General features: G+C 43.0%; 1 protein-coding gene across 4 annotated transcripts in view; it reads left to right on the plus strand.

Moving 5' to 3' along the window:
- Positions 1-25,796, plus strand: part of NDP (norrin cystine knot growth factor NDP) — a 36,169-nt gene that overhangs the window by 4,206 nt on the left and 6,167 nt on the right. The window contains exons 2-3 of one of the 4 annotated variants that reach the window (XM_065847074.2): positions 11,785-11,926; positions 23,104-23,459. In XM_065847074.2, coding sequence (XP_065703146.1) covers positions 23,286-23,459 — 174 coding nt within the window. In that variant the 5' untranslated portion in view covers positions 11,785-11,926; positions 23,104-23,285. Of the gene's footprint in view, positions 1-11,602; positions 11,927-12,273; positions 12,960-23,103; positions 23,460-25,796 lie in introns of those variants that run through there. The other 3 variants (XM_071811754.1, XR_011740277.1, XM_065847066.2) reach the window with 3 other exon arrangements.

Here is a 25,796-nt window from a genome sequence, read left to right on the forward strand (position 1 = left end):
CTCCATTGCACTGACAATCTGCTCGGTGGCTGCTGCATCTGAATCATGTTTATTGTATACAGTTCAGAATCACTAAAACAGTCTTGCTGGTTGTGAGTGTTTCTCTGTTTTGATAACTAATTTGGAAGGCCATGTGTTTTAAGCCAGAACAATAATTGCAAAAGAACAAAATCCTCACAGGTATTGGCAGTCATAGCAAAATCCGTGCAGTTCAGAAACCAGGGAACCTGGCAAAGACCTGTCTAATTAATTTGTTACTTCATTCATGTATTTGTTCACGGCTGAGTTGTAAACGATCAGCATAGCCCAGCAAGGAAGTATGCAACTCTGAACTGTAATTCCAGCTAGCTTTTACGAGAGCATCCCAAACAAGTTTCCTGTTTCTTTCCTACCAGGTTAAACAATAAGCATAGCAAGGAGAAATCAACAACACGGAAGTTAATGCCATATACTTACTGGTGCTTGCTGAGCCTCTGAAGAGCTTTTCAGTGTCAAGTGAAGGTGCTGGCTTTGCCTGAGATGTCTGCATGGGTGCTGTTAGGAAGCAGCAAACCCACTCGCTATCCTGAGCTCTGGACCTCAGCCCCAGCCTGCTGCAATGGGACAAACTGAGTAGGGGTTTACAAGGATGTCTGGTTGAGTTTCCACACCCATACCTCAAGGTCTGACTTGGCTGTGCCCTTGTCAGATATTCTTCCATCAGGTACAATATATGTGGCAAACCCAAAGTCTTCCTACCTATTTTCCCAGGGTTTTCAGTTGATGTATCTGAGTCCAAGCCCCAAGGCCACAGGCTCACAGCAACATCAGTAAGTCCTATTTCCTTCTCTTTGAGGTTTTTCTTGCTGACAGCCAGCTGGGTTGGCCCAGAGGAGAGCCAAGTAGTGGGCTAACACTTACGGAGCATGGACCAGCAAGAAACCACACCTAAGCTTGCTGCATCAGCCTTATCTAGTTAGCAACATGCCCAGACCCTTACTGCCCTTCCTGTGTCCTTCAACCTTCAAAGGTTTCTTTTAAGACTGAAAATTTTCCCTTTAATTCTTACTTGGTATCAGGAAAACCTGGTGCCTTCATCCTGGCCAACAGTTTGAACTGCTGTCTATGAGGTGACAGCCTGGACAGTGTCTGTAGCAATCACAGCCTGCACGCTATGCAATGACATCCAGATCTGATTTCTCCTTTGCTCTTGGGGCCATGGACAGGCACCTTGTGCGTGATACACAAAATGCCAAGCTCCAGGCATGGGCTTCTCTCATCCTATGCTTGAAAGTGTCTGTGATATATTTTAAGCTTACTCTTACAGCAATGCAGGGTTGAGGATTCTTTCTCTTTCACAAAGCCTTTGTTTAAATATACACACTATGTGCACTGGCTAGAGCTGCCCACAAACCTTGGGATCTTGCTGGTGCTATGAGTAGGTTCCTCATACATGTCACCATCCCAAGGATACTTTGTATCCTTCTCTTGTCTATTGGAATAGATGTATCAGCTAGGTTGGATGGGGCTTTGACAAACCTTGTCTAGAGGAAAGTACTGTCCGTCCATGGCAGGTGGGGTTGGAACTACCAGGACCTGCCTGCACCCCTACTGTGCTATTCTGCCTGCCAGGCACCTGATTTCTGTTGCATGGAGTTTCCCCCTGTACTCCACGCTGGTGAGGCCACACCTTGAATCCTGTGTTCAGTTTTGGGCCCCTCACAACAAGAAAGACATTGAGGTGCTGGAGAGAGTTCAGAGGAGGGTGACAAGGCTGGTGAGGGGTCTGGAGCACAAGTCTGATGAGGAGCAACTGAGGGAACTGGGGCTGTTCAGCCTGGAGAAAAGGAGGCTGAGGGGAGACCTGATCGCTGTCTACAACTACCTGAAAGGAGGTTGTAGCATGGAGGGTGTTGGTCCCTTCTCTCAAGTAAAAAGCAACAGGACAAGAGGAAATGGCCTTGACTTGCACCAGGGGAGGTTTAGATTGGATATTAGGAAAAAATTCTTCACAGAAAGGGTTGCTAGGCATTGGAACAGGCTGCCCAGGGAAGTGGTGGAGCCACCATCCCTGGAGGGGCTTAAAAGACATGTAGGTGAAGTTCTTAGGGACATGGTTCAATGCTAGAGTTAGGCTAATGGTTGGACTCTCTGATCTTGAGGGTCTTTTCTGAACAAAATGATGCTATGATTCTATGACTCTATGATTTTGCAATTTTATGACTTTGCAGTCATTGTTAGCTTTGTGACAGCCCTGGGAGGCTGAGCCGTTTCTCAAGCTGAGATTTGTGGATTTTCTTCCCTTAAGACAACAAGATTGTATATGGAAATCAGGAAGCTTTATGCAGTCAAAAGGTGGCTTTTCTTGAGTGGTTTCTTTTCCTGAGAAAATCCTCCAGTTTTGATCACTGACCCAATGGCAATGAGGTAAGGACATCTCTGAAATGAGGGTGCTGAATTCACACTCTCTTTCAATACTGGCTTCTGCCCGAGAGCACTACTTGGTGTGTCAGGTAAAGGGTGTGTAGTGTGCAGTATCAACCATCTCTGAAAAGCCAGTCCCCTCTGGGAGGAGAGGAAAACATGCTCTGTTCATGTACTGCCTTCATTTTCCTTATTTGCTAAGGAAGTGACATTTTGTTCTGAGGATGGATGCGGAGTCCCTCCAGGGCTGAGTTTCTCCCATGGCTGCTGATTCCAAGGGCAGAACGCTTGCAACCTTCACCTTGGGCTGGGGGTGAGAGGCTCCAGCCACCCCACTGAAGCAGGGATGGAGAGGGTGAGGTGCTTTTGTGCTGTGTCTTGCAGTTTGCAGAGACCATCTCTACTCCCTGTAATCCCAGAGCCTTTTCCACTGCTGTTTTGTTTCCAGTGCATTGGCCTGGGGGAGAGATCAAGGATGTGACATCTTATAAATCCCTGACACTGTCATGAACTCTCTCTTTCATTTGCCCATGCCTTTATCTCCTTCAGTGGGGAACAGCCCTTCTGAGCCCTTTCTTTTCTTACCTTACGCTGCCTGTAGCTTTTCTTTCAGTGCTCGTAACCCTGTCAGAAACCTTATCAGCCTGTGCAGCTCTGTCCAGCTGAAAATTGATTATTGCCATTTGCGTACGGTCTGGTTGTCCTTTTATCTTCTGCCACAGCATTTTTCATGGCTCCTTTGAATAAGCCACATACCTGTAACAGTGCTGTCACCATCCTCCTCGCCCATGCTGTGCACCATAGGTTCATGTTTAGTCTTTCTCAAACAACGTAATCTGTTGTAATTTTTGCATCTTTTTTCCAAATGCCAGGTGTAGCTGCAGCTTGCCAAGGCATGTGCATCGTATGTGGCCTTTCAGTGTCTCCCAGCACAGGAGACTTAAATTGCCCTTCCACTTCAGGGCTCTTTTCAGAGGTGTTTCATAGTCCTTCCTGTCCTTTCTTCAGCCTCACTCTGTTCTGGTTGCCTTCCTTTGCTTGGAAAATCATAATTCCTATATCCAGAGTTGATTCTACTTCATGTAGTAGCCTCCAAGCTCTGCCCCAGGAAGCTCTTGCCAGGGTCGGCTCCTGAAGCTTCTAAAGCTGCAGCTTTGGCTCTGCCATGTGAGGGCAATCTTTCCTTTTCGTACCCTGTATCTGAAAACCTTTTGTACCTCTGTTTGAAGGACTCACATTTCTACAACCAATGAATGTCTTTTTTCTCCTGTCTTTTCCTGTCAACCTCTCTTACCCTTACTGTGTTAACTCTCAGTACACCACAGTTTTCACCTTCTTATGGTGTCCTCTCCAGCTCTAGCATGTTTCAGCTCTGTCAGGTCTTTTATCACCTCTAGGCTTATACAAAGAATGCTTTCTCAGTCTGTTTTACTCCTGAGACTGTGCACTGCTGTCCTTGCCACTCAAAAAGCTACTCTGTGGTCTTGCTCATCAGAGCCCAGGCTGGGGCAGAGGACAGTGAATCCCTTGACTTTCCATGACCTGTCACCCCTCTGTGCCCTGAGCATCCCCCTGAAGTCAGCAGGGCCTCAGGAGTTTGACTAGCTGTGGAAAATGGCTGGCTTTTCTTATGGGATCCTTGGTCACACAGAGCATTGGGTCTACAGAGCATCTTTCCTTGTGGAGAGAAATCCAAATCACTCCTCTCTAAAGGCAGTAATGAGGCAGTGTTTTAAAGTGCTTTCCTCAGTTTCAAAGGCGTTTACATTTATAGTTGTATGAGTCTTTAATCTCTTCCTTTACCTGAAGTTTGCCTTTGATCTATACTTGCAATCTGAGGCATATTCTATATCAGATGCTGCTTTTGTTTGAAAAAAAAATCATAAAAAAATTGCATAAGATGCCAAAACTACTTGCATCAAAATCCATAAGAAGATCCATGTAGTTTCTTATTCTAGGTTTATAATATGGTGGAATAATTAAGTTCGTATGTTCATTTGGACTGAACAAACTGCAATACTTGAAGGAAGTTCTGTGAGCTTCATCTCTGCTCTGGAGAACAGAAGTCAGAACATCCAGCTGCCAAAGACCAGGCAGTGGTGGCAGCAAATTTGCACTTAGTGCCAGGTCACAGGTTGCACCAAAAGCCACAGAACATTGTCGGCTCTTGTTAGGTGAGGATCTGGCCCCTGGGCTGTCTCCTTCTATGGTCTGAACTGCAGGCAGCTGCCTTCTGCAACATTGGCATCTGCCAGTGTGGCAGATATTGCATTGGAGCCAGGGTCCACATGCAGCTGTGTACAGACTTGTCCTTGTGGCTCTGCTCCCAAAAACCGCTCGGGCTCCAGGAGTTCATATGAGTTCAAAGGGACTTGTGTGTGCGTAAAACAAGAGACTAGCATGGATTTCCATGGAAGTAGAAACCCGCCCACAGGGAGTGCCTTGTTTCTGGCCCTGTTTAGTAGGTGGGAGTTTTGACTGGGGACATTTGTGAAGTCGAGATTTCAGTAAACTGGCCAAAATGCTATATGTCTGAAGAGCTACTTGCAAAGAGTATTAATATGCACAGGTTTTTCAGCTGAGGGTGCAGTCTGAGCATCTGACCATTCCACTGTAATGACTTTTGTCCTAATAACAACTTAAATGGTTTCCTAAACATTAACTTGAACTTGCTCAAGGGAATGGCCTTTCTTTGCTTATAATAATTTCACATGAAGTACAGCATGCACATTGGAGGGTAACTGGAGTTAATGTCAATTATGAATCACCAATTTCCTGCTCTAAATAGCATTTCTTCTCAGCAACTTCACATACGGCAAGCTGCCCTGCAGTTTTAACACAAATTGTTTAGCTGAGACTGACTTTCATTTAATGCTTCCTTTTCAAACGTGAGATTTTGCACAGGGAGTGGCCACACAAAGCTGGGTGGCAGAAAAATCCATTTGCTTTAATTTTTCATAGTAAATAGCATATAAAATGTCTCCACTTATTATATTTTTAATGCAAGAAAATCACACCATGTGGATACTGACAGGAGACTGCAACAAGATAAGGTTGTCATTATGAGTGTCTGCTTGTGTCTTGCCAAACCATTTTTGCTACTCTAAGTGAATTCAGGGGGAGGTTTTTGTCGTTACGGAAATGTTCAGATCACAGCTCTAACCTGATATTATGCTGAGGAAGGTAGCAATGCCCTTCTCAATTAAGTGGAGATATTCCTGCCACCATAGCTAGAGTTTTCAATCTCTCCTGCAAACCACCCTAGAAATGAAGGTGCAGTTTGACCTTCAGCAATATGTAAGCTGCAAGAAAGCGCTCAGGATCTGACCTTTGCTGAGGAAACTACTTTAAGCCAGATTTAGAAACACTGACCCTCAGTTTGTAGTCAGATGAGACTGTCAGTTTTGCCACTGGAAGCTGTTTAGGGCTTTCTGACAAACTTTGACCTCTTGAGGAACGTGGGGGACAGGAACAGCAGGTTTGGGATGGTGGGTTAGAGAGACCAACTTGTGTGCCTGAGGTGCACAATGTGTCACCCACATTGAGAAGCAGAGATGTAAATGCTGGAGAACCATGGGCGAAATTGCCAGAGATACCACATATAAACTGTATCCCAAGGTCTCAAGCTCCACATTGGAAACCTGGGGGCATGATTGTAACTCCCTCCTACAAGAGACCGTGTTTAATGCCGTCTGCTTTTAGATGTGGTTTGGGAATCCTGTAGGACAGGTCATAACTGTTTTTTGATACTCAGATAAGCTTTTGACAGACCACAGGTCTTCACAGAGGGACTCTTTCTGCCTCTATCAGATGGAAGAAATACACTGCAAATTGCACACTGCATATCAGGTGTCATTATCCCACACTGTTTGACACAAAACTTCCCCTGCAGCCTTGGCAAAAAAGCAAGAAATTTTAGCATTGACCTATATACAACTATAGATATCTGGTATGTTATATATCTACCGCATAAGCTTACAAGATAATTTGAAACAACCTTAAAGGTGGAATTCATCTGTCGTAACAAAGGCATCCAACAGCTGGATGACTAAATCTGAACTAGTGACTCTTGGCTTCCTTTGTTATTAATAGAGATAAATGGATACCGCCAAAAAGCAATTCTGCCTGGTCCTATCATCTGCAAGTGCACGGCCGTTTGGGCAGTACCTACTCATGGTTTCCACTGACAATAAAAGGAGCCAAGCTGGGACTGAGATATCTGCCTTCAGGAAGGGCAGATAAATTCTCACAGGTGTCTGCAAAACTACTGATCCATACTGCTGAGATTCAGAGAAACAAGGTAACCTTCCTCTTTCTCCATTAGACGTAAGAAGTGTCAAGGGAGACCAGAGAGGGGCAACCAGTCACTCCAAAGGTGATGGGCACAAGGATTATGTTTGCTGCAGTCTCTTCTAGGAGAAAGAGACTCTGCCTTCCAGCAGCCTGAAGGTAGAAAAAAGACGTCTTTACATTCTTATTTATGATTTTCTCATAGGACTGAGTTGCTTTTTTGCCGGTCTGCCCTCATGTTAGTCTCTCTCACTGGCATTTCTACCAAGTGTCCAATTTCAACCGATTTTAACAGCAAAGCAAAGGTCTCTGAGACAACAGAGACGAGTTCTGGGATATGTGAGGAACTGTGGTGCTTAGGTGGGAGTGTTGCATTCTATTGCTGTCCTGCCAAAGGAACGTGAAGCACCCACATTTTGGCAGCCTGAGAAGGCAAAGAGCTGCAGCGTGCTGGATGATGAGCAGGTGCCCACTAGCCATGGAGGGCATGCTGCCCTTGCTTAGCCAGCAGTCACATAGGGGCTTTAACAGCAGTTGAAATTTCTGAGAGAGCAAAGGCAAGGTGGAACATTACACATCATCAAGAGATGCAGGGGTCAGGGAGCTGAAGGTCAAATAGAGGCAAAACTTGAGCGGGTAACCATGAGGTACATAGGCTTAAAAACGTGTAGGAGCCCAGGCTTCTTGGTTGTCCTATACAACCTGTTCATCACGGCTTTGTGGTGTGTGCAGGGGAGCCCAGGTGTGACTAATGACAGGCAGCAACTTTTCTTAGGAGGACAGAGCAGTGGGTTCATGCACTGGAATCTCTGACACTGACCTTTCCCTGCCTGACTGCCACCTGCCTCTCTCCCACAGACCTGTTCAAGCCACTCTTTGTTCAAGATCTCTCCTTGGTATATTATTTTCCTTGTCAGGCTCTTTACCTTGTCTTTTCTAAGAACAGAAACTCTAACACCATTTGTGCATTGTAGGCAGCATACAGCAAGGTAGCCCTCAGTGAGCAGCTCCTGCTTCTTGCTGGAGGAAGCAGGGGGACACCAACTTCTGGTCCTGCTAAAACTATATTTTCAAGTCAAACTAAAGCCTGAGTGTAGTCCAAAGGCAATAGACTGTGCACTATACAATGACTTCTGTAATAAAATGAATAAGCTAATAGTTCAGATGCAATTTCACAGTCTTCTCCATAGCAGTCTTATTCACCAGATGAAGGGAGCCTTGCTTTAATAATGGCACATGTGTAAGGCACTGAATAAACATTTCCAGACACTGTACCTTAACAACACATATTCATGGATATATATAAACACTGAAAGAAGAGGCCCATTTAGGTTACAAAAGAATATATGCATTTAAGTACTTAGATACCCTTGCAAACTGAATCGGAGGGAATGTACAACAGGATAACAGAAGAGATGAAAAAAATTGAATGCCTAAACAGGCTTTTGTGCCACTTGGTCCTGTACTGGCATGGGGGGGTGTGTAGTTTTATTTGCTGGCAATATTATTTACCTAATACTTAATTATTAAAATTAGAGATAACACTTCCTCTAAGAATTCAGGTATCTCTTGTTTGCATGAAGTATATATTAACTTTATAAGTATTATGTTGCTTATTATTGTGGACTTTCATTACAATCGTTTCAGTTCTTCCTACATTCCCAACTACAAAAAAAATACTGATCGCCAAGCCCTGAATATAAACTAACCTTTATCAATTCAACAATGGAAGAAAGCATTGTCCTTCCCTGAACTATATTTCTATACATCCCACCCACTCTAAATGCTTGCAGCAATACTGTGCATGTTTATGTCAGTGCACAAGTATATATCTACATTTTAAAATAGTTCTTGCACGTGTAGTCCATTCATCTAGTGCCTGTTCTGACAGTACATGTGATGATATGGAGGTCTGTTATCCACTGTCTCAGAATGCAAAAATTTCCCGGGGAAGACTACAAAATGGGAGCACTGGAAAATCTTTCAGATGAAAACAAAAGATGGATTTTGCTGCAGAATTCTGAATGCATTTTGCAGTCTGCACACTATAGAGAGGTGAAATTCTGCTCTTTTGAGGAAACAACAGAGTACTTGATGTTGCCAACAAGGCAAACAATTTGTTTCCACCAAATTGCAGGTACTGGCAATACAAAGCTTTTCCAAGGACAAACATGAGTCTTGCAAGTCTTACAGTGGTGGAATAAGGAAACCTGTGAATTAGGGTTACAGGTCTGCAAAACATTTCATGGGGATGGAACCAGGAAAGTTGCTAGAACTCTATGGAGAGGTAGATCTCCATCTCCTCAAAATTATAGCCTGAGTCCTTGAGGGAGGGATTTGTCTCACCTCATTTTACCTATTTACAAAAATAGATATGTAGTCCAACTGAGTCAGCAGAATATCTTTGGTTGTTCACAGAGTGTAAAACTGTTATTGGTGCTGACCTTAAACCAGCTTGAACTGAAAGTAATTTGGGATGGAGACTCTCCGTTTGCTTCTGAGAGAACATAAACTCAGTTTTCAGGCAACAACTGCTGAGCAAGATAAACTCCTTCTGAAGGGAAGTCAGATCAAAAATGATGGCATTAGGCTATCTTAGACCTTCTGGAAGTCTTATCTAATATCTGGGGCCATCTCGGATGTTCAATCATCTTTGAAAACTGAGCTCTGATCTGTGCTTTCCGCTTTTATTTGTTTCTTTAAAATGACTGTTTTTATGGATAGGATTAAGTCACAGTGGTTGAGAGAGGATGAAGATTTATGAACAGCTATGAAAAAGTTATGAGCCATAGTGTTCTTGAGGCCGGGGTAGGCTACATTTGATGCTTCTACTTTTGTGTTTGCGCTAATGTGTAAGGTCTTTCAAAAGCCCACAAATGAGAGGGTCAGTTTATAAGCTGCCATACTGTGAGGTCAATTAACTGTCATTTAACTCCCATTTACTGCCAAACATGGTCTTGAAGCTGAAAATAAAAAAATAGAAAGCCACTGCTAATTTAAAAAAAAAAAAATTAGTCCAATATTTGCACTTTCTTATATTAGGAATTTGCAGCTGTGATAGAAAATCACTGAGCACTACTTCTCAAAGTATTAGAGGTATTATCAACAATTGTTGAGTATTTAAACCATGCTTAGCACCCAACAAATTACTAATGCAGATATTGTCCCCTGTTGATAACACAATGATAACAAATCTAACCTGTACCCGTGAAAAAATTAAGCATTGTTTTCAGTAAGGACCATGAATAGGATATCTACTATTTCCTGGAGGATGTAATCCAGGAGACAGCGAGGATTTTGTCTGGCACATGGCAGGTCCTTAGTGCAAGCAACTGGAAAAAGAGACACAACCTGGCACCATAAAGACCAAATGGCCAATACCCTTCATTTTAAAAGAGGTTGTTGGCTGAATTGAAAAAACCCACACATTGTTATGTTCAGTCTATCTGTGTAGGGAAAGTGTAGTGCCAGACCATTGGTGACATTTCGCCCACAGTTACAGTGAGGTGAAGATGCTCTGGCCATCCTCCACCCGGGGCAACCGTGGTGGGATCTGTGAGGGAAGCAGAGAGCTGGTACGCATATGGTTGGTGAGAGAAACCCCGAGTTGACTTAAGAGGCAAAACAATGTAAACACTGCATGTGAGGGAAGAAATGTGCGGCAAAATTAACATCCTGAGATTCTTAGACCTAAGTGAATCATCTGTTTATCTCACCAGCCAAACCTGGATGTGCAGCAAAGCAAGCCAAAGAATGTCTCCTTTATTGTTTCCATGATGCTTACTCATCTACAAGTCATTCCTCTTTTAGATTATTCTATTTTTAAGGCATAATTTCCATCTGTTCTTTGATCTTATACCACATAAGACATTTAGCTAATAACATCATCCATCAAATACCAGCTTTCCTTTAGAGTTCAAACACAATTGACACAGGACCCCGTCCATCTGCTGGCCAGTGCCTCTGAACAGATCCAGCTTGTGAATGGCCAGCTATGTCGCCTATTTTTTAATTAACCAGCTAAGGTCTGTGCTTCCCGTAATGCCACAGGACAACTCAGGGACACTCCAAAGGGAAGTGAAACGTGCTCCTCTGTGGAAGCAGAGAAAAGGGTATAGTGCATGCAGACCTGTGATGTGCTGGTTTTAAGTGGGGTTTTCCAGTGGGTGTAGTCTGCCCTCAGCCCCTCAGGGAATTAATTTTTGCATAAAAGATGCAATGTTTGTATAAGAGCTTTGAAGGATAACCGTTTTAAAACTTGCCATTCTTCAGAGCGAGGTGGGTAAAGCAGAAAGATAATGTCTGTTTGAAATTTTAAATAGCTCTGCTTCTGTGAGCAAACTTCCAATCTTATTTGAGAGAAACTTCCTAATTTCAGGGCAGGTTATCTGAAGCACTGGAATTGCAGATTTGCAGACAAATATTTATACAAAAAAATGCTTGACTGCTTCCCCAACTGAGGAGCCAGGGAATGTCAGATGACTTTGATGACCAATTGTAGTAAAGCAGCACAGCTTGAATTAAGGATATATGAGATCAATCACAGCTAAAAAAAAAATAAAAAAAAAATTCTAAGAAAAACCTGTCAGAAAAAAAGATCAATGAGTAATCTGGGGAAAAGTCAGTTTGTCTATGGATATTTTCCAAGTACAAACAGATACCACATTTTAAAAATCATTACTCTCATGTTCTTCATTCAGCTCTGTTGCTGTGCTTCTCAGTGGTTTGCTTTATCTTGCATGCAGTGTATTTGTTTAGGAAGGAATTGGATTCAGGATTTATATTCCACTAGCTTACATATGCCACAGCGTACGTATCTCCAGATCCGAAACAATAACAACAACAAAAAAGCGCTTGCATTTCCTTCTATTTCCTGGATTGCCAATAATAAGAAGTCCCTGCAGAGGAGAGCTTGGCTGGTGGTGTTTTCTGATTTCTCAGATAACAAGAGCTTCACATTTCTGTGGAATTCCCATTTGCCAGTGAGCTGCTGCTGCTGCTGCCCTGATTGATATATGACTGCAATGGCACTCTTCCATTTGACATTCCCTCTCTCTCCCTCTCCCTCTCCCTCTCTCTCTTAAACAACAGCCTTAACTTTTGTGTGTTGCAAATATAAAAGGCAAGCCATGTGACAGAGGGACAGAAGAACAAAAGCACTTGGAACTAGCAGGACCTCTTTTTAGCTCTGTGAAGAGTTTGAGGAGAGGAAGGAGCAGTGCATTTTCCAAAGGTAAGCACACAAAGAAGAGATTCCTCCAGATTTTAAGCTGAGTGCTTAATCCCTTTATCTGACTGACATGTTCTCCTTGCAGTATTCTTTGTATTTAAATATTTTGATGTGGTCAAATACCTGTGTCTCCTTACCCTTGTATCCTTATATATCCTGTCTGAAGGATGCCTGTACACAGTCAAATAGGTAGCTCAGTGTGTTTCTGACCAACTTAAACACCTGCCCTTGTGAGCATGCTGAGCTCATGTCTGCAGCTCTGTGCTGGTCCTAACTGTATGGATTTGAAGTGAATGGACATGCTGGACTCTGCCTTGAATTAATCAAGAGAGTGCCGGTGTGGCCAGCACCCTCTTTGTCCCACTACAATAGGGTTCTATGGACACAGGAGAGCCTGCTAATTTAAAGCTGGACTGTTTAGTTTTTTCACTACTTACGCATGCTGTTCTCTTGCCAGTCATCTGTCGGAGTGCTTAGAATAACTTGGAACAACGGGCAATATTTACTTCTAGCTTTGTGTGTCGTGCTTTGCAGAAGCACTCTTAATTTGCTCATTATTGTTTATCCAAACTTCCGGGAAGATTTACTACAAGTTGGACAGCACTGGTGAAGGATTAGGAAAGATTTAATATACACTCTGGATTGGCTGAAACCTATGAGGAAAGCCACAGTGTTTGCCTTTGCTGTAAGGCTGAGAGGTATATTTAGTAGGTAGCCGACCTCGTCAGCACAACACATAATGCAGCGTGGCTGTGCAGTCGGTAGCTGACACTGGAGGATGCTGCAGGACCCCAGACTGCCTGCTGAAGGAGAGAGGGAGGCTCTCCTCGGTTGCTGGCAGCTCATTTCACTGTGTATCAGTGTCAGAGGCACGAGCGTAAACTGTTCTCTCTGTCTTTGGGACAAAAGAAGAGTTTCACTTTTATGAGCACAGTGACAAAGTGTCAGTGTAGTGTAACTGCGAGGCGCCGGAGTGGACACTGCCCTGAGAGAGCCCGGCTGAGGAAGAAAGCCCTATCTCCCTGATAGGATTCAGGTGAGTGGATTCATCCTATAAAAGTTCAGATTAATGTGTCCAGTAGCAGAAAATAGAGTAACAAAGATGAACACTGTGAAGAACAATCTCAGTACTGTTAGCTAGCTGCTGTACTGCCAAAAAAACAGGCTCACACAGAGTGCATGTTGTGGGAGGTAATTTTCTTGTGGCAAATCTGAATTTGCAAGACAATGTGTGTGGACCAACTCTTGTGGGACTGTCAGGCAGATTTCTTATCCTACCCCTTAAGTTAATTTACATTTCTCCCATAACATCCCCATAGCATATCTTACTTGTTTCTACCTGGGACAGTTGCCATGAAAAGTAACTTCTTAAGGTATCTGCAGCTCCTTAAAGATGAAAAAATGTTTCCTATATGCTAAATGTTACTAACAGTTCCTAAAGCTTTGTAACTGTCCCAGTGGCCGAGAAGTGATCACTCTGCATATTGGAAAAGGACAAGTAAATGATTATTTAAAACCAACAGTGGAGAGAAATCAGTTCCTTATTGCAAAGTGATTGTCTACTAGAAGCAACCCAGCCGCCTTGTGGGGTCAATAAATGCCACTATAATAATCACAGTGCTGTTATTTATCCCTCCTCAAAAGAACGTCTACATTTTAGGACCTCTAATATTTTTTTTTTTTCTTTTGAATTACTAACAATGCTCACTTTTGCTTGGACTGTGGGACTTTACTCGTATCTGTGAGCAGTAATACATACAAATTATGCCCTTGACCTAAATAGAACTATTTGAGGAGTAATTACTTACCAGTTTGAATCAGGTGTTCCAAATGTGACATATATACATTGACATGATTTTGCTAGAATAATGAAATCTTATTTGCAATATCGGTATTATAAGAAGTTTTAAATTTTCCAGTTAAAAGCAAATGTGGAAGGAATAGATATTTCAAGCTTACAAAATAAAATTCAGTTTGTTTTAGTGAAGGCATATAATTAGGACTGCTGCTGATTACTCTAGTTACAAGCTCAGATATCTACCTGAAGGTGTCCCATGTAGGATCCCTGAGTTTGTGCAACACCTGGTTATGGTCAGATGCTGATAATTCCTCCTTGCAGAGCGGGATACTTGTTATGGACAGTCTTCTGTACAGTTTGCAGTAGCAATACTGCAGGTATTTACCTACACGTGGCTGATGTCCTCAAAAGCCATCTACCTGGAGTCAGCTTCATTCCCTGCTTCACCTGGGGCTGACTGTGTTCCATTCCTGGCTTGTCTACTCTCAGATGCACTAGGAAGTTCCCAAGGCTGTTCTTGGACCTTGAAGAGAGTTGACTCTTTACGGTGCAAAGCTTGCATGAAACCACTGAGACTTTTGTTTTTGCAATAAGTCTGGCAGATTATTTGTTTAACTGAAAGCAGAAGGTAAAAACATCCCTTTATTTTTCAAAGCACTGCCATTGTAATTACTATTATAAATATTAGATAGTTGTACTGCAAATACTACAAATTCCTCTGCCTCTAATGTCCTGCTGAATATGAGAGACTTGTCTCTCTGAGTTTTAGAAAAGTTTTATTAGATGAGACCATACCACGGTCTTATGTTATTTGAGTAATCCACCTCCTGAGTGTGACTATAAGCGGCCACATCAAAGGAAGACATAGAGACCCTGTGGCAAGCAGCTACAGGATAACTATCTGTGGCAAAGGATTTTTCCCTAACCCCCTAAACTGAATTCTCAGAGTCCTGAGAGTTTCAACCTTTCCAAAAACTCTTTAAAAATAAAACCCTTGTGGCTGAAACCCTCCCATACATAACAGGTTCATTTGCTGAGCCCAGCTAAACTTTTGCCCCCGGTGATATCTTGTTCCACCGGATCATTGTCGGTTGTGTAAACATGTGTTTCTTTTCATCAGTGTTAAATGTGCAGCCTCTCAGCTCCCCTGCCCTTCTCCATGTCCTGGCATCTCAGGATGGGGTGTGTGGCTGTGCCCAGTCCACTTCGTTGATTTTTTTTTTTTCCTACTGTCTTGCTTTCTGCTCAACAGTCCTTTTGCTGAAACTCAGCTCAATGGCAGGAGAAAGGTTTAGTTGCATCAGGTTAATTTCGTTGCCTCTCTGGCCAAGACCACCCCACTTAGCCCATGCTTCTGTGCATGTATACAAAGAGATGCTGTAGTCTCCGCTGACTATGATCAGCTGTTATTTCCTTTTTATATGTGTCAGTGTGGAACATATTAAAATTTCTCAGTAGTGGTATGCTAGGAATCCCTCTGATGCCCCACCTCTAACTTAGCAGAACAATAAAAGCAACGTTGTAGTAAGCCTTTGAGCAGCTGGTCATCTATATATTCCTTCTTTTTTCACATAATCTGAGTCTATTATCCGGGTAGCAGTGGCACTACTACTTCCAGACACCATCAGTCCTTGTCCTGTTTTCTGGAATTTCATCGTGCGGCACAGAGATCCTTTTTACTACAGATGAGTGTAGCCTTTCTTCTGGTGTCAGGGTATCAGGCTGCTGATGCCATGGAGACACTGTTCCTAGGAATTTTACCACATCACTGTTTTTCAGCTTCTGTTTGTTATTTCTTTATTTTTATCAATCATTGTTATGGCTTATGCTTGTCACATTTATATGCATATTATTGCTGAGCTGCAAACTGTGTCAGTCCAGCAGTACAGAGGCAGTGCAGGTTATGTTGCCCTTTAAGACAAGTGAGTTGAAGATCTGAGTTAATGCCTCAGCTCTGGTTTGGCAAAGGTTAAGCATACCATGGCAGTGACAATCGCATTACTGTCATAGCAGCACGGCTCACAGAGAGTGGGACCTAGGAGAAAGCTCTTCCCCTTGTTAGAAGACATAAAATTGTTACCATGAGCCAAATATTTAGGTTTCTTAATTGTCAGAGACTGAGGTAACTGGATGGTGGTCTGAATTTTGCCTGTGTATAAAAAAAAAAGAGGATTTTGCCCCTATGGTCATAAAAGAGGCAACATCCCCTTCAATCATGTGCTATCTCCAGCATGCATAGTGCTTTTTGCTGGTCCTGGTGGCAGGGATGTCTTTGCTTAGTATTAAAGAATAAGAAACCCGTTCCTACTCCTGCATCTACTGATGACTACAGTGCTTCGAGTTCTCTCAAAAATACATACAAGACTGAGAACAAAAACTGCCCACTTGCTTGTAACACACTCCAACAGGTAAAGAACACATGCCCGAATTGCCCTCGACCTCTCAGCAACTTGTAATTTGGCCAAGAGTAATTTTGCCTCATATTGGGTCATAAGACTAAAGTAGAGGTAATTACTGAAGCAAATCCTATAGCTAATGCTTGGCTGGGAATATTTGCACTGTAGCCAGCAGTCACCCTTGCTGGTTTGCCTCTTGAGGTGGATGGGTGGCCTTAGGCAGCTCAGCTCTGCGCCTGGTGCTTCACTGAGGGGTGATCCCATCCAGCACCCTCTGGATGAGCAAGTGGAAATCTCTATTTCTCTCAGTTTCTGTCCCAGACTCAAGACCATTACTGCTCTGATATTCAGTGAGACACGAGAATAAAAAAAATTCCAAGGCTGGCATCGCCTTGCAATTAAATGGCTCTACTAGCTCATTAGAGAGAGATCCCATATATGCCCTTAATTGAGCTATTTGAAGTTTCCTGGAAGCAGGAAAAGGAAAGAATAAAAATACAAGTGCTCTTTTGTCTACCAGTAGTTATTCTTTGCAAGTGTATTAGAAACCTTTTCTCCATGTTGGCCTGTGCCTGTCTGCTGGCTGGGAGCCAGCTTGCAGTACCCACTAGAGTTTGTTATTTCAATTGCCTAGCAGGAGGAACTGGCTGTTAGCTCTCCCCCTCTCCTAGCTACCTGAAGGACTGGAAATATTCTTGGAAACTTCAAAAGGAGAGAGAAGCTCAGACAGCTCAAGTGCTATTCAGCTTAATTTGTTCCACCTCATGCACTGGGTCCCTGCTATGTGAACACTTACAGGGACCTTACATGAGCTGCCCCATTGAAACCTGGGAAACCAGTCCCTTGTGTGCTCATCCCATGCTTGCTGATGTTCCCATGGGTGCTTGTGGCCTTGTGCTCTTCAATTATATTTGTTGTGATTACTGTGTTGTTTCGTATGCTTCAAATACCATGGTCTTCTTGTTTTTTCAGTCTCCTTACAGTTACAGGTATTCATCTCCCAAAATATTAAAAGACTTAGCGAAGCCTCACAGCAGAAAATGACATGCAGGAGTTTCTCTCAACCACCATCAGCATGTCTGACATTTCTGACTGCTCAATTTTTTCTGATTATTTTTTACGGGATGGTGCTCTGCTGTCCGCTGGCTGGCAGGTGGTAGGACAGAGAAACCTCAGTGGGACCAGATGTGCTTCCCTCCTGTGGATAACCAGACAGAGGCTTCTCCCTTCTTTTGTGTCTCTTTTCCTTTCTACTGCCTTTTTCCTTCCCCTCTCCTCCTGCCCACCAGCTGCTGCCAGCTCTGGCCAGGAGTTCATGTTATTTGTGCATCCTCTTCACATGCATGATACTGTGTAATGGGTGGATGGAGGTTGCAGATGATGGTTGTGGACATTCCCTTTGGTATCAAAGGGGACAAGGCCCAGCACATCTGGATGTCAGGAGGGCAAACTCTCATTTAGTACAAGGCATTGGAGAAACATTTTACTTATTTAGACCTGCAAGAATCTCATTCAAAATATTTATTTTGGTATTTGCCCTGTCTCAGGAGGGGAGGAAACCTGTTCAGATGCTGCACAGAAGCATTTCACAGACAACTGGAGTTCCCTGTGTTCACCTGCTGCTGCCCAGCTGCTGCATGGCCACTATGTGACATTGTCAGGTGTTTTGAAAGGCAGTTGCACAGCGGAGTGAGGATTTTGAATGCATATATAGGATGCCAGCTACTTCACTTCTGGAATAGAAATGGCTACAGTGAAATAACTAGATGAGAAGGTGACTACACTTATTTACAGAGCTAAAACATACACTGGGCCTGATGAAGCCTCTTAGTTGATTCAGCAGAAAGCAGGATAGTGCGCAGCATCTTAGGCTGTCTCTCCTACTACGTAAACTGTTCTCCTTAATTGCTCAAATGGTCACTTGTACCATTTTGTCCCACAGCACACAGTTCTTCTGAAATGGTTCCTGGGCATAGTACAGTTGGTTTTGTGGGCTGGAAGCCATCTGAGTGCCATGGAGGCTGGAGGAAGACCACACCATACGGCCACAGCACTGGAGCAACACTGTGAGGGCCTTTAATGTCCCAGCAGAGGCGTGACCTTAGAGCAAGACTTGAGCTGTGGACACACAGAACAACGCATGGCTTTAGGAGAGGGATACCCCTTCACAAGGATAGCTCTGGTGTAAGGGCAGACCTACTGTTCCTGTCAGCTGGGAACTGTGGTCGAGCGTGGGTAGCTCTGCACACAGAAGCCACCCAGCCAGCCGCCCAGCTGAGGTCTTGGCAGCTCATTGCAGGAGCAGAAGCGATGGTTCCCCAAGTTCCCTAGAAGTGCAGATCCCCTCATCAGAAATTCTTGTGATGGTTCACCATGGGTCATGCTAGCACTGCAGCCAGGCCAACAGGGACACTGCAGGGCTTCCTCATGCCCAGGGCTGGGAATCAGCTCTGACAGATGGCTCTCCTGATTCCTTCCCCAGGCCCCTTTTCGGCCCTTCTCATGGCAGTGGAGAGTTTAACCCTGCAGAACAAACCCTGGTGTAACCCTGCAGCATAGTTTGTCCAACATGGTCATTTCTACTCCGGTCCATATCTTGGAGTGCAAAACCCCCAAATCCTGATCTTTTTGGCCTAAACTTTTCCAGGTTATACGGCGTTCTTGAGAAACCCATTTTGGACTCATAAAGGTCTTGGTGGCACTTTTGTTAGAATAGGAACAGCAGACTACACACATACCTACATATGCACATATATGGTTGGTGACGCTTTTTTAGGGCTGGAGTTAGGAGAAAGTAACTCTTCTGTTTACATAGCATATTCAGAATGAGAGAACCACATGGTAGGATACAAGTAATTGTGTTTACTAAATATGCACAGCATGCAAGGCCAGGCTTAGTTATATATACACACTGCTGCTCCAAGAGGATTTTGGCAGCCTCCGAAATGTAAAAGGCATTAAGTGACTTGAATTGTACCCTCATAGTCAAGCAGGAGTCTCAAACATGGAAAATGCAGAACAATTGAAGGCCAAGTTGAACATACGTGCACGCTTAATTCACAGGGCTCAGGAATAGGGAACAGCTAAGTAGAAGTACACCACAAATGAGCTTTTCCATTGCTCTCTTCGTACCTTCCAGGGTAAAAGCTGTGCATATCCAACAGACCTTTGGAGAATTGCTCAGTTCTTTATTTTTTCCAAGATACACAGCAAAAAGGGAATTTCAGTTCGCGTTCTCACAAAGTGACTGGCTAAATAATTCCAGATGATGGAATTTTCTTACGTCCTTAAAACAAAACAAAATCTTAACATTCACCACTCTCTAAATAATATTAAGACTATGATAAAAAATATTTATGTCAGCATTCAAAAAGCATTCAAAAAACAACATGAAGTTGGAAAAATAATCCTAAATCTGCCCCTATGTCCATGTGCAATACAGTCTTGGATTGTATGTTCTTATGGTCATTCTTTGGGATGTCTTCTTGTTTTCCCTGCAGTTTTCAGGCAACAGATGTAGCAGTTTTAGTTAGCAGATGTAACAGCTTTTAGTACCTTACGTCTCTAAGAGTTCCTAAAAACTGGTTATTTGGAAAGGGTGCTATAAGCCTATTAGTAACAACAAGTAATATACATATCAGTGAATTCTGCAAAAAATGGGAAGTAGTGGTTTTCATCCACTGTTAGGTCAAATATTTTTGTAGCTGATTTTCAGCCTGAGAACAGGAAGTCACCTTTGCATCTTTTTCACTACAGGATGCTGTAAAGAGCTTTTAGCTTTCTTTTTGTTAGCTTGGCAGGTGAGCAGTTTACCACAGTTTTTCACATGAAAAGAAACAGAGGAAAAACAGCTTAAATAAAAGAAAAAAAATATGTGAAATTGTTGATTTTTATTTAAAAAATATTTTCCAAATGAAACAAAATATCATTATAGGTACAGTTATAATTATTAATGATTACTGGTGTATTTGCTTCTGGTTTTGGACAGAAGGACAGACTGGAAGCTACCTAAGTCACTCCTGATGTCATGTACTCTCTAGGATTTTATAATTTCAGACACTATTTCAAAGGGAATATAACCTTTTTATTAAAAAAAAAAAAAAGTTAATTTAAAGTGAAATGCCATTGCACAATATCAACTGGAAATGAAAAATGCCATGCCGACATTCTTCATCGTGGTGATGTACCTGAGTGAAATTATTTAGACTATTTTTACACAATCAAAAATCAACACACTAACTTCTATACTTTTAAATGCCCCTGCGAGACTTCTTACCATATATCTCAATTTTATATGGCATATGTACTCGAAAAATGTAGGTATATTTTTCACACAGCTGTATCAGGAGATACTAGCATGTACAAACAGCCTGGTGTTGTCTGCAGTCCTGCTTCCAGTACCAACACACTCATTTCGCCAGTGTGTCTATCGACAACTACACAAAAGATTTTTGCACAAAAAAAGGGTCACGTTTACATCTGTGGCCTCTCTTTTTACTAACAAATATGTGATAACAGTGCTTCTTTCTACTTTGAAACTTCTGTTACCAAAGCAAGCCACATTTCTTTGCCAGGGAAGTGTCAGGGCAATTTTAAAAGATTGTGAAAGTGCTAATAATTTTTTGAATTGTGCTGTGCTTATCCAGAAGAAGGTACAGATGTCTTCCTTTTCTCACATTTTTCCCTGCTTCTTTCCAGCTCTCTCAGAGTGTTTTCATGAGGCAGACTCTATGTTATCCAATTATTTCCTGAAGAAAACTAGAGAGATAAGGCTTTGAAAACTGAGTCAGGACTCCAGATTTCTCTCACTGTATTAAATCATACTTATCAAAACCATAGAAAGATATAGAAGCACAAAATTAACAGTGGGACAGAGAGAGTGGGAAAGGGAGATCCCTGGATGTAATACTACATGAGATGAGACCGTCTAATATCAAGTAAATTTATTTGGACAGAGAGGGAATTAGTGGGTGTGTAATACTGATTAACTATGTTGGAAAGAGACCTTGCCAAGTAGCATGTTTTGGTCAGCCTCTTTCTAAAGAAAAATAGGAATGTAGGTAAAAGGTTACATATTTAAAAAAAAAAAAAACAAAAGTGCATCACTCCTACTGTTAGCTAATCTTTGGGCATCATCTGCATGAATCACAGTAGTACAGTTCACTTCTGGGAAGGAATCTGTCCCAGCTCCCATGACTGAGAGATATTTGTTGACATGAATGAGACTGTGCATAAATGTGTCCAAGATCCTAAGTGTTTAGTGTTGTTTAAAATCCTTATACAGCAAAGATATAGTATTTATTTTTAATGCCGTATCAACTGAAAAACATTTGCTCGAGGAAAATACACTAGGTCATAGGTCAGACTCTGGGAAAAAAAACGTATTGTCTATTAGAATCAGAGCCACATAATTTTTCCTTCCCTACTTAGGCACATGGACAATAGTTTGAAACCCAAAAAAGGCTTTTAAAATGTCTAATACACAGAGCATCCCTAATTACATTTCTTCTCAGCATGAGACATTGTATGTCACTTCAGCCCGACAAATCCTGACTCCCAACTTGGATGAACTCTGGAAGTGTTTCTCACTGCTATGCGCTCCTCTTACAAAAGCGTTTGAGCAAGTTATTATATAAAGAAATACACAAATCACCAAGCGCACTGGTCGGGAGGCCTTGTAATTTCAGACTGTTTGGGAGATGAGTATCAGTTGGTTTAGAGCATTGCCAGAAAACAGTTTTGAAAGAGACTTGTATAAGGCAATAAAGGCACACATCTGCTCTTTAAATAGGCAAGAGGCTCTGAGGAGCATTTCTGCATGACCAGAGAACTATTTTATCATATGTTTTGTCAGAAAGTCCTCACACTTTTGACTTTACTTATGACTATCCTTTGCTTCACCAGGTTATATTTAGCTGGATAGTTCATAACCCTTTCAAGCTATAGCTCTTTGTTGTAAAAGGAAAATTAAACCACCAATTTGAGACTACTGGCTTTGTGAGAAGGATCAAGGGGCTGTTAGGAAGCAGCTGAGGGAAATGTCTTCCTTACCCTGCCAGCACAGAGCTCTGGGCAACATTTCTGAGGTTGTCCTGTGCCTGTTTTCTGGGGGATCACCTGGATCAACATGTGCCAAAAATCCAGATGCTCAAGTGCCAACCTGTGTGACTCCACCAGTACATATTTTTTTTCCCCAACCGATATCTGGGAGGTACTTGGTATTATGGAATATGATGTATTTTTCAGATGCTGCTTTTTAATTAACAAGGACGACACCATCACTGAGCAAGTGCAGCCTGACAACTAAGCAAGTAAAGCATGCCCACCTTTGAGTTTGGTGCTTGGGAGGGCAGGGCAGGCAGAGATGCAGGTGCAGGTCCTCCATGCAGTGCAGGTCAGTGCTCAGTGAATTTCCCAGGGGACTGCCCTGCTAATATCTGGGCTTGGACTCTCTGCATTCCTCCATCCTGTGGATGCCCCACGTCCTTCCTTACAGCACAGAGGTTGAGGGAGAGCAACACGCAGCTCCTAGAGCTGAGGGTCAGCCTGCCGACAAACTTTCCGTGTGCTGCCTGGGCCAGAAATTCCCACTTGTAATGCAGGAGGAAGGCTAATTTTACCCCCCAAGTGTGTTTTTTGGTACTTTGAGTGGATACACAGTCCTTTCAATCTGCAGAAGTCTCTGATGTGTTACTAGTCACCAGTTTTGAGGGGAACCCATTAGAGGCATCACCAAGTAACGAAGATTGGCATTGCAGCATTTGTGACGTTCAAAATCAAATGATTCTCCCCAGCAAAATGATAGAGCAACGCTTAAAGTAACAATGCCTTGACATCTCCTTCCTAATGCCACATAATCTACCTACCTACTCAGAACATGTATTTTGGCTGACAAAAAAATCCTGTGTGCCTTAATATTATTTATGTCTGTTTTTCTCCAGAGCTCTCTTTGGTCAGGATTGTGATTTGTGTTGTTTGTATTCCAGCTACGGCAGGAGATTCTTTGACGGATTACAATCTCAGCAAACTCCAACTCAAGGAGAAGAATGACAGCTAAAAGACTTAAAGCAGACTTTTCACCATCCTGGAAAGGAATTAGCTGCCAGAATTTAGAGTTTTTTTGATACTCTACCTCCCTCTGCTGTTATCAGTAAGAAGTTCCTCGACAATGGGAAATCATGTACTTGCAGCTTCGATTTCCATGCTCTCGCTCCTGGCAATGATGGGAGACACTGACAGTAAAACAGACAGTTCCTTCATGATCGACTCTGATCCCAGCCGCTGTATGAGGCATCACTATGTTGACTCCATCAGCCACCCTCTGTACAAGTGTAGCTCAAAGGTAAGGACTTCCCTCACCCCTTCGCAGCAGGGTGCTGTGTCAGCAGATTTGTTAAAATGAGCCATTTATGGTGATTTTATCTGCAAAAATTCCTTGCTACCAAAATCCAGCTGCAGAGACATACAGATGTGGAGACATCTATGTGTATACATCAGAACTGGGGCTGGAGAGACAGGCGCTTGAGTCTCTTTCCATTTTTTCAAAAGGAAAAACATACTATGATGGTAAAGCTAACATGCAGTAAATGATAAGATTCAAAGGAGCATGTTGAGGTTTCAGCCACCAGCACTAAGAAGATGGGCTAGTTTGGAAGTTTAGATCATCCCAGTCAGCCTCTTCTTTCAAGTGAGTCTTTAATCCAGAATATGTAAAGTCGTAACTTTTGAAGTCCTGAGATAAAGAATCAAGCTGTAAAATGATAATGAAAAAAGAATGCGAAAAACATCACTAATTTTTTTTCCTGGTTAGTTTCAAGTCCTTTGTTTTCATACAGAATGACAATTGTATGTTTACTGTAGGGCTTAGGAGCAGAACGAAATACAAGATTGCCTTTCATTTGGGATTTCAAGCCTGAAAAGTTTTGTGTTAAAATGGTTTAGCAGCCTGCATATGTAGCCTACAGTCATTTATTTCATTGAGTGGAGAAAAAGAATGGGGAGAAACAATGGGAAAATCCTTGCTGGTCCCTTTCATATTGTCCTATTTTTTTCTGGCTAACCCAGCACATATTCAGATGTACAGTCTCCGCCTGGACCATCCCTCTGTCCCGCAGAAAGTGGTTTTGCCTATTCACCCACATCCCTGGATTAACAAAAGGCAACAGCCACCAGCACCAACACTTTTGCCAGCCCTGTGTTGGGTAAGAGAGCAATGGGAGATGGGTGGGAGATCAGAGGCTTTTGCCTTACTGCTCTTGAGTTCAAACAGTAAAATCATGTATTACTTATGATTCAGGAGAGATCTTTTGTTTTGTTCTTAGCCTAGACTAGACCTTCTTACCATCTGGGAAACATCCAACATTAACATACAGAACTGCAGAGACGCATCTGTTTGTGCAATATTGATTTTATTGCAGTTGACTCCAGTGCAAAGCAAAGGTGAACAGTGCGAGTGGTTTTTATTTCCTGGCAAGGGGGTGCCAGCAGCCCACTCCCACAGCAATTCAGATCACCTGTTACATCTGAGAAGCCATAGCTACTGCCATGGTTTGGTTCAGGAGGGTGATGCTCCACCCAGCTGGCCTTCGCTGTTGGCTCCCTGCACTGCCAGAGAACAGGAGGACCCGCGGTACATAATGTTGGCAAGATGGTAGGTAACCCCCAGAGGCCCTTTGGTCTCTAGCTTTGGGTAGAATCCCCCTCTGCCCCTCTACATGCAGAAGAGCAAATGTGAAACAATCACTGGTTTCCCTAGGGCAGTGAGGAATGTAGACTATAACTGCCCTGGGCATGCTGCCTCAGACAAAAGAGGATAAACACAACAGGTTCCAGACCAACCCCTAAAGCAATTCAGTCCTGGAGGATGAAGGATGGGGTTTCTCTGGCCCAGGGCCAAAGGGTTGCCATGTCCTGGTCTTTCCTGTGGGCCACCATCTACCCACCACCATTCCCCCGCTGCAGCAGGTTTCCACAGGATATCTTTGCCTCCAGTTGATCCCACACTACTGCCAGCTCTCCGGTGGCCACTGCCCCAGCCAAACCCTCCTGTCCCTGAGCCAACTGGACTCTCACTGTGAGACTGCTTTCCCCATACTCCCAGCCCCTCAGTTCATCGCACTCATGCTTGTCCCATGGTCAGACCCTGCCTCATCACCAGCCATGGTTTTCTTCTGTGCTCAGGGCATTGCCTCCTACACAGCCCATGGAGGGAAGGAAGGAGGGAAGGAGGGAAGGAGGGAAGGAGGGAAGGAAGGAGGGAAGGAAGGAGGGAAGGAAGGAGGGAAGGAAGGAGGGAAGGAAGGAGGGAAGGAAGGAAGGAAGGAAGGAAGGAAGGAAGGAAGGAAGGAAGGAAGGAAGGAAGGAAGGAAGGAAGGAAGGAAGGAAGGAAGGAAGGAAGGAAGGAAGGAAGGATACCCAACAACAAATCAACTTTTTATCATCCCTAGCAACAGAGAAAAGCAATCAGGACTTTAGGAGTGGGACTGATGGAAATGAGAATAAGGAAAGCCTTGTAATGAAAACCATATTACTTCAAAACTGAGCTTTGAGAAAAAGCTGTTGACATAAACATTTGTAACTCTGACTGAAAAAATGTTAGTGATTTTTTTTTTTTTTTTAATCAAGCCTTTAATGAAAATCATGTTAGAAAACTTTATCACATCTCTTGGCTTCCCAAACT

This window comes from Patagioenas fasciata, chromosome 1 (assembly GCF_037038585.1).
Source record: "Patagioenas fasciata isolate bPatFas1 chromosome 1, bPatFas1.hap1, whole genome shotgun sequence".
Classification (NCBI taxonomy): domain Eukaryota; kingdom Metazoa; phylum Chordata; class Aves; order Columbiformes; family Columbidae; genus Patagioenas; species Patagioenas fasciata.